Source organism: Lolium perenne, chromosome 7 (assembly GCF_019359855.2).
Source record: "Lolium perenne isolate Kyuss_39 chromosome 7, Kyuss_2.0, whole genome shotgun sequence".
Classification (NCBI taxonomy): Eukaryota; Viridiplantae; Streptophyta; class Magnoliopsida; order Poales; family Poaceae; genus Lolium; species Lolium perenne.
The window spans coordinates 176233739-176252180 of record NC_067250.2 but is presented as its reverse complement, the minus strand read 5'-3'; the positions used below and the strand labels follow the sequence as shown (position 1 = coordinate 176252180).

The 18442-nt window shown below is 45.5% G+C and overlaps 2 protein-coding genes across 3 annotated transcripts; both read right to left on the bottom strand.

Moving 5' to 3' along the window:
- Nucleotides 1-1075: 1075 nt before the first annotated feature.
- Nucleotides 1076-2119, bottom strand: LOC127312537 (BTB/POZ and MATH domain-containing protein 2-like). Its single transcript, XM_051343060.1, has one exon. The coding sequence runs from the start codon at nucleotides 2117-2119 to the stop codon at nucleotides 1076-1078; it is 1044 nt and encodes a 347-aa protein (XP_051199020.1).
- Nucleotides 2120-9416: 7297 nt separating this feature from the next.
- LOC127314753 (FACT complex subunit SPT16) lies at nucleotides 9417-17315 on the bottom strand. 2 transcript variants are annotated; one of them, XM_051345271.2, is made up of 2 exons: nucleotides 17059-17315; nucleotides 9417-13092 (listed from the first exon to the last, which is right to left on the bottom strand). In XM_051345271.2, exon 2 carries the CDS (start codon nucleotides 13058-13060, stop codon nucleotides 9722-9724), a length of 3339 nt encoding a protein of 1112 aa, XP_051201231.1. In that variant the 5' UTR covers nucleotides 13061-13092; nucleotides 17059-17315; the 3' UTR covers nucleotides 9417-9721. The 2 variants fall into 2 exon arrangements, with proteins under 2 accessions (XP_051201231.1, XP_051201232.1); XM_051345272.2 differs by lacking the exon at nucleotides 17059-17315 and adding an exon at nucleotides 16816-16962.
- Nucleotides 17316-18442: the final 1127 nt, after the last annotated feature.

The following is an 18442-nucleotide window of genomic DNA, read 5'->3' as shown; positions in this document are numbered from 1 at the left end:
CATCGGACAAATGATGACGAAGGCATATATTGTATGCATTGAAGTGCCACTTTGTCAAACCTGTTGTGTGTGAGAGATAAACATGAACATACTGACCTATAACGCAGTGATGCCCCTTTTATCCAGAATACACTTCTAAAAGCACATTGTTTTGCTAGAAGAAAGCACCAGAAAGCACAACAAATAAAACCAACTGCAGAGAAAACCAAGGAAAACTGAGAAACAGATGTTAAGCTAACACAATCTACTGATCTGAATTAAGGTAATCTCAATAATGATTTTTTCGCATGGAGATAAATTGTGCCAACCTTAAAATTTTCCCCAGGTGCCCCAACTACAGAAACATATTGAGGCACACATAGTAACCTTAGAAGGTGATTTTTATGCCAACATGCTATCTCAGAAAAACAATTGAGGTAAGCTATTGTGGTTTGCCTCAGGCAGAGTGCTGCATTACTGACTTTAGCATCTGGCCCTGCATGTTTCAATCTGGTTCACTCAACATTCCCTTTCCAAAATACCCTTTATGGTCAAAATTGTAGAACAAAAACCAATTGCATATAAGAATTTACCTGTACAGATGTACTGTGCCCTTCAAAGTGGCACATAAATCAGATTGTTAATTCCATCGTTTTTGTGCAGCCAATCATGTCAAGAAGCCATTTGTAACATAGCTTGTCTCTCATTAAAATCTAACAGCTAGCATTCAATTAAACGTTTTTTATACATATAATAGATTATCCCAAAAGTGATAACTTGGGACTCAAAGCTTATCGTTCTCAGATGATTAAGCCAGAAATCAAAGTGAGCAGATAACAAAAAAGGCACCTAGTGAGCTAAAAATATAGCGAAACTCAAAACTGATCCCAGGTGTACTTATATAGGACGGGCCAGACATTACATTGGAGACATAGAATTTTATAAATCCAACTCATCTACTCCAAAAGATCCCAAAAATTAAAAGATACAACAGTCTCACGTTAACCCAAGATGTGCAAAATAAATCACCAAGACTTGATTGTTTCACCTAACCCAACATAAGGCAGCGCCCTCTGGATCATATCAGGTTGGCATACTAAATTTTACGGGACTTGGCTGCCCTCTCAAACACATCTACAATCACATCGGGACAAGATCTTTTTAGGTGTACATACCCTTGGCTTGCAACCACATCATCGATCCTATTTGAAGAGAGCATAAATTCAATGCAAGCATCTTTGAGGTTGCTGCAATGATGCTGGTCAGCTAGGGCTAATATGGTCGCCACAGTCTCGACATCAAGACTCTTGCATAGGATTCCTTCACATATCATCTTCATCCTTTCCAGGGCATACTTATCTGCAGCCACAAGCAAGTGCTTAACCATCTCTGTTTTGTCATCATCAGCAAGGTCATCCATGGAAGGCATCGAATCCGTGTAGATGAAGTGAAGAAATGCCTTGAAAACAGTAGGCTGCATGTCCTCAATGGTTATTTCCTGCCTCCCATTGTCCCCCATCGGGCCGTCTAAATCCGCATCGAAGACCGGCGACCGCATTGCAAGAACAACCCTGTGTGCAGGGAAAACTTCCCCTTGAACACTGAAAGTGACGTCGGCTCCTTTCTTCTCCGCCAACAATTTTGCAAGATTTTCCGACAAGTCGGACGGTGGCAACTGTTTTTCCTTGATAACCTCAAGGTCGCACTCGATTAGAAGGCGGTCGTCCCGCAGGTACTTGGACTCTTGTTCAACAGTCCTCTTCATGAACAGCAGGCATCCCCAAGCATTTGTATTGTCGAATAGTTGTGGCAGTCCCGGGCAGCGCACCACATGCGACTGCCCCGTAACCGGATCCACAAGCTTGAAGGTGTAGAGCGCCCTCACCTCGGCGTTCTTGGTCAAGAGCCTGAGGGAGACAGAGACGTAGTCTTCAGGCCCCTTTTCTCTGTATCCGTCCGGGTAGTAGCGGATGCACCATTCGTAGCCGCCGACGGAGAAGGCCTCGGAAGAGAGGTATTTGGCTCTGCCAAGGCCCTTGTGCAGGCTGTAGCCAATGACCTCGAACGCGACCGTGGCCCGTGCCGTCTCCGGGGTGCACCTCGATGGTACCCTCACTATGGGACTCTGCGATGCTGCCATCGTGGGAGTTGGGAGAAGGATGGGGTCCCGGGCAGGCCGGCGGAGATGCGAGGGGAAATGGGAAGCGGCGGAGCGACGGGAGAAGATGAGCCGACAAGGGTTCGGGACGAGGGTTATGACGAGTGAGGAACGTTCTCTTGATTTTGATCCGACGGACGGATGTTGGGACCGTCCCGACCGTTTACTGGAGAAGAAACCTTGACCTAGGGGACCACGTCGTAAGCCTTGTGTTTACTTACAGTGGAGATCGGGTTTGGACGCGAAAACTCGTTTTCAAAGGCAAATATACGTGTATGAGTGTCATCTATCATAGATTATGCTTTGAGATTGGTGAGATTACTTGTCCTCTTTTTAACAAAACTGAAATATAATTGAAACAGATTTAAGCAGTAGAAAATGTTTAAAAAGTTTCACAAACACGTGAGCAACATATGTGAAACTTTATAAAATATACGTTGAACAATAAATAATTTTTCACAAGTTTGAGACATGTTTCACAAATTTCAGACATATTTCACAAATTTTTAGAAACTAGATCAACACATGGGTGACGTCAGCGTGACGTCATCACTGTTGTATCTACCGGAGCCGGTAAAATCGTTGTGTTCGTTTGGACGGGCTTGTAAATCTCCCATACTTTGCTCCCATACTTTTGTTTACTCGTAGCATCTCCAACAACAGCTTTATACCGCAGCGTCGTATCGAGCGTTCACGGTGCCAAGCCGGCTGCTGTCGATCTGATATTCAAAAGAAGATATATAAATTTTGAACAATTTTTTAGATGTAGTTTTGGACAGCGAACACACTGTAACACACTGAATTTTTCAGATATTGTAGTTTTGGGCGGCGAACACACCGAGACAACTGAATTTGTTCGACACTACATTCACACAATGAAACACATTTAGATGCACAACTTTATCGGAAAAATTCAGACGCACAAACACGACCTAAAACTAATCACAGTCGCTGCCGCTATCGGTGTCCTCCTGTGTCTCGAATGTGTACATCCAACGCTCGTCGTCGAAAGGAATGGCGCGGTGCCATCTTCGAGATGGCGGGGAAATGCCTAGCGGGAGTCGGCGGAGGCGGGGACCGACCGGATCTGCGATGAGAGCGGCGGGGGAGGGCTTTGGTGGCGGGAATCGGCGGCGTTCACGGGGGGCGGTGGGCGGGAAGACATTTAAGGGCGGTTGGGCTGCGCACCAGCGTCTAGGGTTTGTAATACACGGCATCGTGTGCCGTCTATATGCACCATGAACACTAGTTTATTCGGGCACGCTGAATCTTTTTTGGGCCGCCTGTATATTGCTGGGCTTCTGCTGGAGCATTGCCGCGCCCGCAAAAAAAGTCATTTTTCCGGCGCCGCTCTTAAATTCTGATATTGTTGGAGATGCTCCTATCCTAGTTCAAACGGGTAATTCCGAGATATCCCCGTAATTTTACATTTTTAAAAATTATAAAAGTTTTATCGTACTAGCATATTTTTGGGAAGGTAATATTTAAGGTGATGGAAAGGAATTTGATGAAACACCAAATCTCCTTTCATCCCAAATACCTTGGGGATGAAAATACGAGAGAAATAAACTAGGCTTAAATCTTCTTATTTTTCGCCAAGTATTTTCAGGAAAAGTATTTCAGTGGGATTGACACCAAATACTCACCTGCCTGGCTGTCTCCAAACCTTTCTCATAGAAAAAATACAGGAGAAGTAAACAAAGCCTTAAAGTTTTATAAGGCCTAGGAGAAATCGACAAGATTAACAAAATACTACTCCCTTCGTCCTGTAAAATTTATCTTAGATTTATTAAAATTTGGATGGGTGGACCGCTCATTTCTCCCCCTCCCCTCTCTCCTCACGCTACAGTAGCTGAGTGTCTCTCACCGAAGGCCGGGCCGATCCGATGGCCTCTCCGCCGGCCTAGCCGGTCGGATATGGCCTAGGAGAGGCGCCGGAGCTAGGTTAGTGTATAGATCTAGGTTTGCTTGGCTTTATGCCGGAGTTTGGCACTTTGCCGGGAGTTGGCTGCTAGATCTCTTGGCCGAGATCTGGAGCCAGCCTGCAACCTTCTTCTCCGACGAGTTACTCCGGCGGTCGGAGTCAGCTGCGGTGAAGATCTGGGCGGCGGGCTACTCCAAAAATAAAGGGCCCTTATCCCGTGCCAAGCACAAGCTTCTCTAGGCAGTCCTGCTCCTTTCTCTGGCCGGCCGTGGCGGCGAGGGGGGAAGAGGAGTTGCGGCTGTTCAGGAAGCGGTGGCTTGGAGACGGCGGGGATTTGTTGCTGCGTCGGAGAGCTTCTTTGCTCTCGTTTCTGGAGTTCTTCAGCGGAGGACTCAAGCCGGTGATCTCCTCCGCCCTGCCTCTGCTCATCATGGTCGAAGGGCGACCCTCGTAGGCCTCGATTCGATGGTCTATCTACCTCCAGGCTTCATGCCGATGCGGAGGATCTTCAGCTCCGGTTGCTGCGCACCTTCCAGTGGTGCTGGCCCAAGTGGTTCGTCCCCGGTGCCGGTACTCCTAGCGCGGCGGCGGAGCTCAGTGCTTGATGGTGGAGAAGGATCTCAAGGACCCGATTGCTTTTTATCTTTTTGTCCTGAGGACCTTGTTGTAATTTCTGGGGTTGTTTCTGCAGTTCCTGGTTTGGCTGGACTCCCTTGTAACTTCTTCATCCACCGTTTATATATGAGGCAGCATCCGGGTCCTTCTGGACCCGTACCCGTTCAAAAAAAAATTTAAAATTTGGATGCATCTACCGAACTTTCATGAAACAGGGAGTAGAATACGAACAATCTATATCTATACCTAATAATAAAGGAGCTAAGGTTTCTGCCAAAATTTTCGTCCAACTTTTTTTTGGACGGATTTACCCTCCCACCAAAACACATATAACGCACAATGCCACCGTGTGTACCGGTTCGTCTTATTTTTTTTCCTCACACATCGTCCTCTGCCAAGAACCTTATCTCGCACTCCCGATCCAATCCGGCCGTGTTTTTCTCAGTTTTTTCCCTCGTCCACCGGATCCGGCCGAAAATTGAGTCTCGACCAAGCAGGACTCCTCTTCTTTCCTTCTAGGAGCCTTTAAATATGGAGCCATCCCTTCATCAGATTGATCGACAATCCAGATGGAAATCGCCGAGATACTCCTTCAATCAGCCAGATCTGGGCGGAATTAAAATTGGTACCTCTCCTTGATCGATCGAACAGTAGGTCGGAGGGGCTAGGAAGGGGATCGCTCGCGTTTGTCCCCCGCTGATTACGGCTGACCTGTCTCGCTCAGGGCTCAATCTGTTGTTGGCCGCGGAGAAGATTAGGGGAAGATCGGGCCAAGGGGGAGAGAAGCTGAGATCGACCGCGTTAGACTCGAGAGGCCCCGGCAACGCTTACATGGAGCTCGTTCTGATCAGGATGCACTCTGTGGGTAACTGTGCTCGCCTCGATTATGAGGAGATAAGCGGGTGATCTCCGACTTATCTTCCCATGGCGGAGAAGAGGTGGTGGGATAGCATGACATCCTCCTCCCATCGACTCACCCGTGCGCTTATTCTTGCACCGCCATTGAATCTGTGTGCCCTTCTCACCACAAATCCTTTCCCTGGTCTCCTTCTCTACCGAAAGATGGCGGCGTGGTGACGTGGTAGGCGGGCGGCCGGAGGCGCGCTGGCCGGCCCTGCTTTGGGGGAATCAGGGGAGGTATTGGATCTATCCGAAGTTGGCGTTGTCATCGGTGTCGGTGGATCTGGCTCCTGGACCCTTCCTTCTTGGAGAAGACGCAGGATTGATTTCCGCCCTTGCAGAGGCAGTGGTGGAGCCGGACAGGTGGTCTACGCCCGATGCAGAGGCCCTGCCCCTCGATTCTCCCGATCCAGGTGTTCAAGATCGTGGAGGGCCGCCGGAGTTCACTAGGATGTGCACTGCGCCTTTGGAGGCACTCGACGACGACGACTCGTCCCCAGTCTATACGGTGCTCTCCCGGAAGCAGGACGGTAAGTCCGCCATGGCTCGCCACACCTCGCGTGCAGGCCCTTGCTCAAATTGACCCCATGGCAAAATCTGTTAAGCAGATCCAACTTCTCGGATGCGAGTACTGAAGTGCTTGTCAGAGTGAAATAATTTTACATCTGTTTTTGTCTCTACTCTCTAGATTGGCGTGGTAGCTTTTCCATGGAAGTCTCCCGTTGGAATATTTAGAATCTACATGTTTTGGTGCAGAGTGTGTTCTCTGAATTGGCGACAAAGCAGCTAGGGTAAATCGGGAGTGATTGGCTGTTACTTCTCCTGAATATGAGCGAACCTGGTTCTGAACTTCTACTCAACCTACAGGCGCGGATGCGGTGTGCCTCTACTTTGATTTTTCTCTCGCGCTTTTGCTGATACATTGTTGTAGATAGTGCCTGCAGAATATATATATGATAATCGTATTATGTTTCAGAAGTAATCTCATGTAGATATAGTCAGTCAAATCTAACTTTTAATGGAATTTGGTTACTTCCCCTATTTTTGGTCAGATCTGTTTGTATGTCTGATGTACCTTTATTGATTACTTAAAAATGGAAGCTATAGCTATACTTATTTATTACTTAGATATGATTGGGGAGTTAACCATCTTGTGCTAGAAATGTTCTGAGCGAGCATGTGATAGTGAAACCAGATGTCAAAAATTGTTGATCGAGCATATCTCTGATGATGGTATACAACCAAAATCACTCAGCCAATAAGATGCTTAGGTTCTATAAATTTTCTTTTCAACTAATGCACACTATTTAGTTTGGCACCATTGTAAGGCACCCGGTGCAACGCACAAATAAAGTGTTGTTGGCAAGTGGAAGGAGCATCGACGCAACAAAACTATGACAGCAGGCTGTGGAGTCCAGGTACATCTCGGTCTGCTTTACCGCTGTTGGTCGGACTTTCTTATTCCTCTTCTTTGAACACGCACATTAGTTTTAGATTTAGTCTCATCACAGAGGACAGTCGTGTCATGTTCATGCATCCCGTGAGACTTTGATAATGTAAGTGTTCATGAATTTTCCTCATAGGTTCGAATATAAAAAAATAGCAAATATTCCTGAATCCAAGAGACTAGAATAATCCGTCAAAAAAAGATTAGCGGGCATGTTCTATTAAAAATTCGATCAAATTTTGAGAGATGTTGGAGATGGATGGAAAGGTTCGCTGCAACGCGCGGGCATTTTCCTAGTCTATATCTATACCTAATAATAATAAAGGGAAAAGCGTTTCTCCCTTCGTCCGTTGATTTCTTGTTGGTCCGTTTCGTCCGTGGTACTTGGTCCGTCGCCTTTCCTTCTACCGATCCCAGAAAAAAACGTCGAACAAAACGCTTCTTTCCCGGATGGAATAAAACAATTCGTGTCGGTTTCAGTAGTCTAACCCATATAGGAGTATATTTCCCGCCGCTGCCTCCTCGATAAATCAGATTGGATCGACTCCCGTCGAAAAATTTATGTACCGCACGGAAGGACGAGGCGCAGAGAGAATCTATCCCCCACCTCGATTTACAGCGGAGACTCTCGATTTGGATCGAATCCGGTGAAAAAAATCTGCCCTGGCACCTCGATTCCCAGCGGAAACAAGGACGAGGCTAAGCAGAGAACAATCTGCCCCGCATCTCGATTCCCAGCGGAAACAAGGACGAGGCTAAGCAGAGAACAATCCTACTGAAACCCTCGATTTACAACGGAGACGACCAGCAAGCACAGGCCAGGCAGAGGAAGGACCTGGACGTCTGGACATCAGCGGGAATCACGCACGCGAGATGGCTTCTTCGTCGACCAAGGCCGCCTTCACCGACTTCCTCTCTGCCGAGCCGAAACACTCAGGTATGGTTCATCAGTCTTCAGCCAACCCGAATCTTTTGTCTAAATATTCCCAACTAAAGCTACCACAGTTTGTCTAAATATTCCAAACTAAAGCTACAGCAGCCATGAATTGGAACGGCGCCGCGAAGACGACGACATGTCTGTACTGTATTGCCTCCTTCCTTGGGGAGGAGCGGACCCATCTGTATCGCCTGCTATATGATCCAACGAAGGAAGTGGCCCAGTCGCTTTTGTTTTTTCTCCTTAGAAAAAACTAATCTAGCATGGTTGTTACGAGATTTATTCGTGAAACTACGTCACTGTTTAAAAGATATTTTTTTGCAAGACACTGCGCTTGTATGTGTCCTCTGTTACCAGGAAGAGAGATATAGAGAATATAGAAAAGGAGAGCAAAGTAAGTTGTTGTGTCCACGCTGGCTCTTCCGTGACGACAAATTCACAACGTGTCTTTTCAGCCTACCTACTCCGGATTGCGCGAAATTGGCAAGAAATAATGTCTTGATTCATTTATGTACTATGATCAAGGTTTAAAATAGCGTGCTAAATGAAATAACGTCGGCCTTCTTGTCTATGATCAATCTTATAATGGTCTTCGAATTATGGGTTAATTTAATTAAAATTGTAAAAATAATTGCATAGTACTTATAAGCGTAGATTGTTTGCAATAAATATTAGTTCCTGACTGATCACCCATTTATCGAAGAGCTTGATGCTAATTGGTAAAGCTTAATTTAATGTTATATTTTGTATAATTAAAGATGCTCTTAAATTTGAAAAAACATGATCAATTTTCATTAATATAAAATTTATTTATATTTATAATACTCACAATATGAAAAATCTTATGCAATGCAGGCAAGCAATTTGGGATGCAATTTCAAGTCATGGATGTCAAGGAAAAAAGAAGAATAAAAGATAGAGAGCGACATGCCCGGTTGACTGATCAAGAGAAGCAGCAAAAACTAAGAAAACGCCGTGAAACTTATAAGCAAAACAAAAAGATGAAAAAGACGAAAAAATATGCAGATTTAGAGCCAGAACAAAGGAAAAAAGTATGTGCACAAAAAAGACAGAAATATGCAAATATGCAACCAGCAGAAAAGAAAGCTAGATTAGAACAAATTATAGCTAACCGTGAGTTCAGACGCAACACGCCATGTAAAGATTCGATTGCGATGGTGAACCCTTTATATGTCTCTACATAGTAAATTGGTGCATTTGCGTTTAATTAATGTGTACCTAGAGGTTATATGAATATATTGACATATTTTTTTATCCATTTTTGCTAATTTGGAGCAAAATTTAGGCAATGCTTATATTTTTCGATATAAATCTGACTATTTTTGAACCGTTGCAACGCACGGGTATTTTTCCTAGTTCCCTCACTAAAAAAACTAGAATACGAACAAGCCTAACACGATGCTTCTGCACACGGAAACGACGCCACAAATATAGATGAAACAGAAAAACATATGGTTCTGACAAAACAGACATTATACAAAATAAGGTCAGCATTTCTAGCAGAAAACATTGCTGCTACACCACCGAGGATACACTGATGAACCAACTTAAAACCAATACATAGGTCTGAGATCCTCCAACACACAATTCAACAAAGTTTCGACTATCTAATACTACTGCTGAAAAAGAGCATCGCGGTGATCTGGAGAAAGAGCCAACAAGGCTTCTGATACAACCAACCAAAAGGGCAGAGATTCAGCGCACAACCTCAAGCAAAGACGGGTGACTCCGCCACACAAATCACCTGAACTTCGGCTTCTTTAAAGGCCCTCCCTTGGAGCTGCCCCGATCTGGCGGTGGACGAGATTTCATGCCGCTACTACGTTCTGGCGGTGGACGAGGCTTGCTGCTGCTAGCATTTCCGCGTTCTGGTGGACGAGGCTTGCTGCTGCTGCCAGCATTACCGCGTTCTGGTGGACGAGGCTTGCTGATGCTAGTCAGGTTGCCACGTTCCGATGATGGGCGGGGCTTGCTGAAAGTCTTGACCTTGCGACGCCTTCTTTCTTCCTCGCTGTCTGATTCTGCACCATGATCCCTGTCTGCATTGGTTGCCTCCCGTTCCAGCTCATCCCAGGTCTTGCCTTTCTCTTCCTCAGAGTCTACTTCCGAATCCTCCTCCTCGTCATCATCTGATTCCACCAAAGACGCACTGTCGGAATCATCTTCTTCTGATTCAGACTCGGGCTCAGCATCAGAAGGCTCATACCCCTGATCTGATTCCTCTGATTCCTCCACCTCAGAATCACTTCCCTCCATATTCAAGAACTCCCAGCCACCATCATCAACAAACTTCCGAGGATCATCAATGATAGTTTTCAGAATAGGACGCCAATTCAAGTTCAGCCTGCTCTCATAGTATTTGAGATCAGTGGTGTCAAGCCACTCCTTTATTGCATCAAGTGATGTCGATGGAATGGAATCGATGCGAAGAACATCCTTCTTGAAGTCCTTAAGCACGATAGCCATGTCAAAGTTCTTCGTTCCAAAGCCCACCCTCTCTAGATTAACAATCTCTATCTCACCGAGTGTGACCACCAGGAAGGGAGTCTCAATTAGCTCAACCAAGCAAGTTGACGTTGGAATGATGAAAGCTGAAGCTTTGTACGGGACCCCATGGAATCCAAGCTCTCTAAGCGGGATATCAAACTCCAGATCAAGCCCCTTGAACTGTGGCTGCGACCAGTGGTCATTAACCTTGTTCACATAGTTCTGGAACTCCATGTTAATTCTGTTCTTCCGATCCCTCTCACGCTGCTCCTCTTCAATCTCATCAGGATCAAGGGCCGATCTTCTACTGCCACCGACAGTCTGAACAACATCCATCACTTCAACGTAAAATTGAACATCCTTAGTTTTCTTGTTTCCAACCATGATATGATTGTGCAAATGGAAATGAAGGAGGGTGATCATTTCTTTTTCTGCTGGCTGGAAGAAAGCATGTTTTACATTCCCGTACATGATATCCACACGCTCATCAGCCCTTGAATTGGAATATCTGAAACCATTAACATGAGCCTCAAGAGTTCCTGTCAACTTCCTCCCACGACCACCAGATGCAGGCCGTATCCACACATCGTTAAGCCTCATTTGCTTCAATTTTGTGCTTGCCTGCTGCAGTTTCTCCTGAGTAACAAGGGTGGCCCTTTCAGCTCTCTCTGACTCCCTTGAAGCAACCTGCCTCCTCAATGTTTTGATCTGCTGAACAACTTCACTGCTATGCCGTGGATCCTTTGATCGGAATGTGATCTCTTTCAAGTAGATAGCTCCTTGAGACTTCAGATTGTTATCATTTGAGAATGGCATGCCAGGTACATTAAAGAAAATGCGGATGGTGCAGGTGCGGTTGTCTTGGTGGCTAGTCACACTCTTAACAGTAGAAACATGGAAAGGGACCATACTGCCATAAATAGGCAAGAGAACAGCTTCATTCCTCTGATCTACTTGTATCACCAACTCTCTTGAATAAGGCACATCATTAACATTCTTGTATGCAACAAGCTCATTCGAAGCCTTAGAAGGACCACGTCCGTTACCGGAACCAGAACCATCCCCAGCAAGCCTTCTAGCAGTCTCTTCATTCTTTTGACGAGCAAGTTCAGCCTGGTGCTGTCTCCGGAGCTCTTCCTTGGACATCTCCTGGTTGTCCGATCGAAGTGTCGCCTTGGATGGTACTGCTTCCAGGCCATTCGGCTCAACCTTAGGCCGTTTAGGCTTAGGAGTATCTTCCTCATCTTCATTAAACGAGTATGCAACATCTTTAACAGCCTTCGAGCAATTTGTTAAGATCTCTACTGTCTTGTCACTAACCAAAGCTGTATCAGCTAATAACAAAGAAAACTGTTTTGTCTTCTCATTGTTTGTTTCTGCTTGGACATTACTCAAACCAAGACATACATTGAAAACCATGCCCTCTTTTATCAGACGGTCATTCTTTGCATTTAAGTTTAAGCCAGATTCTCGGAACTCAAGGCCCATTCCAGTTCCAGCTGACTTTGTTAGATTAGGAAGTAGCTCAGGCGCATTCTTCTCAAAGACTGCAACTGCAGCCTGATAAACTGCGCACATCTGATTCCCTGGCTTACATGCTGCTAAAGCAGCTTCCTGGGCTTTCAAAAGTGTCTCATATGCTTTACTCTGTGTCAGGGTAGCATCTATCAGAAATGTTCTGGCAACATTGGAACAATAGTTGCTGTACCTGGATCCAATTGCACAAATGATAACACTTGCAGAGTCATAGTAGAGATAATCATCATTGCTGGAGGCACCTGGCTTAAGATCGAACTTCCCCCCGCTTTGAAAGACAGGAGGATAGCATATATCAATATTTTCAGCCTTCAACTTTACCTTGGCCTTCAAAGGATCAAGAATAATCTTCTCTGTGTCATCCATCAGTGAGGAGTGTGAGACTTTCCTCTCCTCATCAATAACCTTCTCCATGTTTGGAACCACAAAGTTCTTCATTACAGATGAAGTTAGATAAGCAGCCTTTTTCACACAGATAATCTCCGTGGCATCCTTCACAGCAAAAAGCTCAGAAAAGCCATTTGTGACATCAATAAGCTGTACAGATTCCCCAGATAGCTTTTCTGCCCATGTTTCGAGAAGCTTACCCTCAGGTGCCTCTTTTGCAAGGTGACCAACAACTGGGGTGTCAGATTTCGACTGAGCACAAACGGCTTGCAGTATGTCATCCATCAGGTCAATGCCATCCCCATTCTTACCCTTCACGTGCAAGGCAATATCAGCACCAACAGCCTCATTTGCAGCATTCTTGAGGGTTCCAATGAGATTTGCTTTCTTCTGGCTGCATAAGAAATGTATTTGCTTGTGCGTGAAAACAATAATGGTTTCTGGAAACTCGTATCCAAGTAACCAAACATCCAGAGCTGAGGACTTCAAATAACGCAGATCGTCGGAAGAAGGTGGAGTAGCAATAGCAATGGCATCAGAAGAACCCCAAAGATCAGAATTGTTTACATTCCAATGGTCATAGAACACCTTCAGTCGCTTACTGAAGTTCTCTAAATTGATTGTATAGGCTCCTGCTGATCCTGACTTTGCTTTACCATTATCAGCCATCTTTAGCAATAAGCTCACATTAACCAAGCCAACTGCAGGAAAATTGATCCATAGTTAGCTAATGCAGCAAGCATTTACAATTACAATTTTACATTATGAAATGCTAATGAACAGATATACAGAAAATATATCAAATCCATGAAAAATACCACAACAGAACAGGTGGAGTGATATCACAAATTTTGATCTTGAGAACAAAGCTTGCAAACTGGTTTATTTATTCTGAATTAGATGCTGTCAAATCAAGAAAAAACTAGTCTTGACTCCTAACACTGCTCATTGCTTAGCTTCGCAAGATCATTTGTTATGATACAAAACAAGATGTATCTCCATAGTAAATTATTGCAATAAATTTAGAGTGTCCAAAACAAATTAAAATCTCATCACTAGGACAGGCATCAACTGCCATGTGAAGTCAGGTAATTTCTTTTATTAAGGGTCTCGTAGTTTTAAGGAAAGGAACCACCATATTGCGTAAAAAACTAATTCATCGTAACATGGTGAGTATTGAAGCTACCAAGGTATGGACCAATAGGAGGCCAACACATGGCTGTTACTAATGAATAGACAAATATCCAGAAATGACATACTGCGGCTCCTACTTGACTTTCCAAAAGCAAGGAACGTATAAATTTCTTACTCCCTTCGTACCAAAAAGGATGTCGCAGATTTGTGTAAATTTGGATGTATCTATAGTTCTATACACTGAATCGCGTCTAGACACATCCAAATTTAAACAATTTGGAACATCCTTTTCGGGGCGGAGGGCATGTAACACTGTTTTCTTTATCTGCCTACTGATTACTTCTTAGTCTAGTAATCTTGATGTCGTAGACATAAATCTGCGGAAAATTAGATGGCCTTTAGCATGACTGGTAATCAATGGACTACAGCCCTTGCAGTAGATTCATTACATCAATATTTTGAAATATGCAGACTTTGGACGCATGCATAGAAGTGTGCCCAAGGATTCAACACTTCTTCAGAAAAATAACAACATGTGGACAGTTCTATACATATCTCACACATGGTTGTAATATGTGCAATGCATAATCTATTTACATATATGCTAGCGCTAAAATGAAAAATGATATCTTCACTATTAATTAGGAGTTAGGGTTGGTACGTCACTTTCAACACCAAACATCAGAGAAATCAGGACCATCAAATAGCCATCGAAAACACCCACTAAACATTGGGAGAATCAACACTGTCTGATGCTTTTTTACCGCCGTGCACCCTCCTCTCCTCATTAGCGCTAGAGGAGATCTTCTCTTTCCTTGTTTGCGCTGGTGCATCAAATCCTCACCAAAATTATTCCCTCCCTAAAATCTAACTTATTTACTTGCTACAGATGATTACTTCCCTAGAATATCTCAACAGAATATAAATCGGCAGAACCACTCCTGCCTTGCCTCATTCATGTACCATGCCTCCTAGTAGGAGTATAAACCAAACTCTATCTTTTCAATGAAATGAAACGCAAAAGTCTTATGCGTTTTCACGAAAAAAATCATTCAGAACATGAGCTCTTTTAATATGCTCCATCGTACCACCTAGGAGGTAAGAGCATTGACCAAATCTAAACCATTGATTCTTATAATAGGTGGGGCCAAGTTATTTTGCATGTGTATGAAACCTGTTGTAGCCGGTGGAACCCTCCGGTACTACAATTCCAAATAGGAAAGAAAAGTATGTCATGTTCCCTAATGGCATTCTCCACCATTAAATCTCTCCACAAATTTTGTGCCCATGGAGGCAGTACCGTGACTTTGTTTGGCTGCCACACAATGACATGAGCCATGTTTTTTTTTCTTAATGCGTATTTGGCCAGGCGCAGTGGTAGAGTGTCTCCACTTGTGTCCAGGAGATCCTGGGTTCGAATCAGCCTCCTTGCATAATAAAAGGCAAGGGAAAGGCCGCCTAGAAATACCCTTGCCCATACCCCACGATGTGTGGGAGCTTTCAGCACTGGTAGCCCATGCTACTTCTTCATAGTTGGAAGTTTCCTAAGTTTTTTCTTTTGTTTCTCGTCACAAGATATTTTTTTAATGTCGGACCAAATATATACTAGTTATAATTTTTATTCTTTTCGCCGAAGATATACATCACAAAAATGTGTAGAAAAATGTTACCACCCTAATACAAAAAAATATTGTCATGTCAAACTACCATTGCTAGCATGGCGCATACTTGTTAGACAATATCTTTCCGAATGGTCTCCATATGGTAGGGGTATACCAAAAATAAACCGTACTGTCATTTATTGATACTTTCCAATTATATTTTTTCCTTTTGTCTAGGGCTTAACAATTATAAAACATGCTAATACTTATTTAAGAGGGTCGGGTGAACCTCTCTTGGGTAACCTGCTGCCTCCTTAAATCTAGGCCCTTAGATTGAAAAAACAGACAGTCCAAAATTGTTGGGAGCATGTTAAAATTTCTCTCAGAACATATGTCTAGCAAAACTTCCCTTCTCTCACAAAATTAGCGCGTGCAACATATCACTACCAAAACACTAGCCCATTGCTCGTCTCCATCTCTTCGACGATATCACCACCATCAGCACCGCTGCAGCACGACTTGCTTCTCCAGAGTACACACATCACCGACATCGTCTGTAGAATTTCTGCGAGGTCACCGGCACTGTGTCTCATCTGCGTCCTGCGAACTCTCCTCACAGGCCAGCAAAAATAGGTGCACAATGCTCAACCTTATGTTCTTCAGATAAACATAACATTTTAGCTCAAAGTGGTATAACTGTATCACATGCAGCACGGACAATTCTCACAGCATCTATCAAACTACTTCTAGCAACCTATCAAGCAGACATGCGAGGGTTTACAAATTAACACATCTAATGTCCCAGGATGTTTTCTTACCAGGTACAAAAATATCTGACATAATGAATGAAAATGCATCAAGGACTTCCAATATCTGCTATACATCTGGAGCTTCGCGACATGGGCTAACTCACAGGAGTTATCAGGTCAGACTAGACTCGATTCCATTATACATTCTGGAAGTTTACTACTGTTTTCTATTAGACATTTCACCAGAGGGAAAGGGTTTGTGATGGATGGCTGTTTTCATTTTATGTTTGTATAGTTACTCCAGACGTTTTTGTCGCTGGCTAATACTCTCCCTGAGCAATATATACTACAAAAAAAAATGAATCAATCAATTACTTACTAATAATGTGTATGTTCTTTCAAAACCAAAATGAGACACGATACAAGAGTGGGTGTGGGCAAGGGGCAAATAACCAGGGTGGTTTGCATTGGTAGTTGCTGGTGTCCTTTTGGGTGATATCAGCATGAATCCATCATCCCTATCAACCACTGCTAGGACTATGTTGATGCTAATTGCATACCTAAGTGCCCAACAGGCAACATACCGCCACTCTCTCCGAACTCCGAAGTTACACCCCGCTGGATCCGGAAGATCGGTGATCAGCGCCATCGGTCCTTGTCACAGTTAGAGCACTCTCTATCTCTCATGATATGAACTACTAGTCGGCGGAGCTGGAGAGAAAACCAGGGATGCGGCATGGAAACGACTAGGTGATTTGTCAAGCTAAAAAAACCAACATCGGAACGCAAGTGCCGACGTAGGAGGACTAGGGAATACATTGGCGGTATTGTTGGCGTGGAACGAGTACGAAGCACAATGACATAGAGGAAAAAAAAAACTTGAGAGCCCATAGCTGCGCAGGGCCATTCAACTAGTAAGTCAGAAACATGGAAGAAGTACCTTATATATGATCGCCCGCAGTAAGCAGTGTAATGGAGACTCGCAGTCTACAGTTAACGAAATTCTCCAATCTACGATCTTGGCGCGACTTCTCCTACCTAAGACGAGATGGGAAACCTAGAGCTCGAAAGGGGATGTTACTTCCATCTTGACCAAGTCACGGACCCAGAGGTACCCGAATTCGGCGGCGACGGTGTGCAAGAAAGGGGATAATCGAGAGGAATGGGAGGACACGGAACTCACCGCTCTAGGGCTGACGTTGGGTAGGGTGGGCCGCCGGCCGAGAGGGTCTCCGGCGTTGCAGGTCTGTCGGAGCGCGAGAGGGGGATCGAGGAGGACGGGGTGGCCGCCGATCGCGAGGGAGGTCGTGGGTGGCAGCTGGTTGCCGGCGAGGAGACGGCGACGTCGCTAGAGGGGCTCGCTGAGGAACGCGGGAGCGAGATGGGGGAAGCGTCTGGTAGAGGGGGGGCACTGGCCGCTCGCTCGGACAAGGCAGGCACACACAGGGTCTAGTCTAGGGTTAGGAGGACTAGACCGTGTCACGTGTTTCGACCGTGCCAGGTTACTCCTTCCTTGGGTCGGAAAGACGAGAGCGGCTGCGGCCCAACAACCACATCGTTTAAAGCATTTCCAGCCGCTGCCTCCAAAGATTTTACAAAGATTTTTAGGTTTGTCCGACATTTTTTCATTCTTAGAGCATCTCCACTCGTTGGCGCTCTCCACGCTTAAATCCGGCGAAAGTTTCGTCCGGATTGGAGGAAAATAGGTCTGGGGAGCGCCGAAGTTCCAGCCGTCCCCCCGGCAGGACACCCCCAACTTGGGACATTTGACATATTTCAAACAAATTCGACATAAAATTTAACAAGTTCGGCAAATAAGATTTAGAAAATTGCTCATCCTCTTCGTCCGAGTCCATGGCAGGCGAGGCAAATGGACGAACACCTGACGGGCGTGGTCGAGGCAACCCGAGCCGCGAGCGACGAGGAGTAGGCCAAAGTCGGAAAACAGGCCGGCGGAGGAGCAGCCAGATAGGCCTTCGTCGAAAGACGGCGGAATATAGGCAGGTGGAGAAGGAGGGACGACGGAATCTGGGCAACAAGTCGGCGGGGTGGTGCCGGTGGCGAGAGAGATACGAGGGGTGGGGGAGATTTTGAGCGAGGTGGCGGTGGGGTTCGTGTGTCGAGCCGCCGACAGATCGGGCCCTTCCCCGCTTTTCACTCGTCCGGAGTCCCCGATAGATCCCCGGGGGACCGGGGATGGCGTGGGCTCGCCGGATGGATGAAGGGCCAAATCCGGACGAAAACGAGGAACCGGGGGCGCGACTGGGTTCGCCGTCCGGATGGAAAAAACGTCGCTCGGGGGCCTCGTCGGGGAGACGAGTGGAGATGCTCTTAGACGTGTTCTAAAGACCATTCCCGTCCAGCGCGGCTCAATACGATATTCGGCGCCGACAGCCTCGTTGGCCGGAGGAACACGTGAAACAAGGAGGGGCGCGTCCATTTCTGGGTGTTCCCGGGCGTACCCTCTCGGCCGTCGTTGATGGCATCCACAGGGACGCCGCAAGGTTGGAGATGTCAGCTTCTCAGTCGCCATCTCCTCCTACCGCAACACGCTGACAACCGAGGAG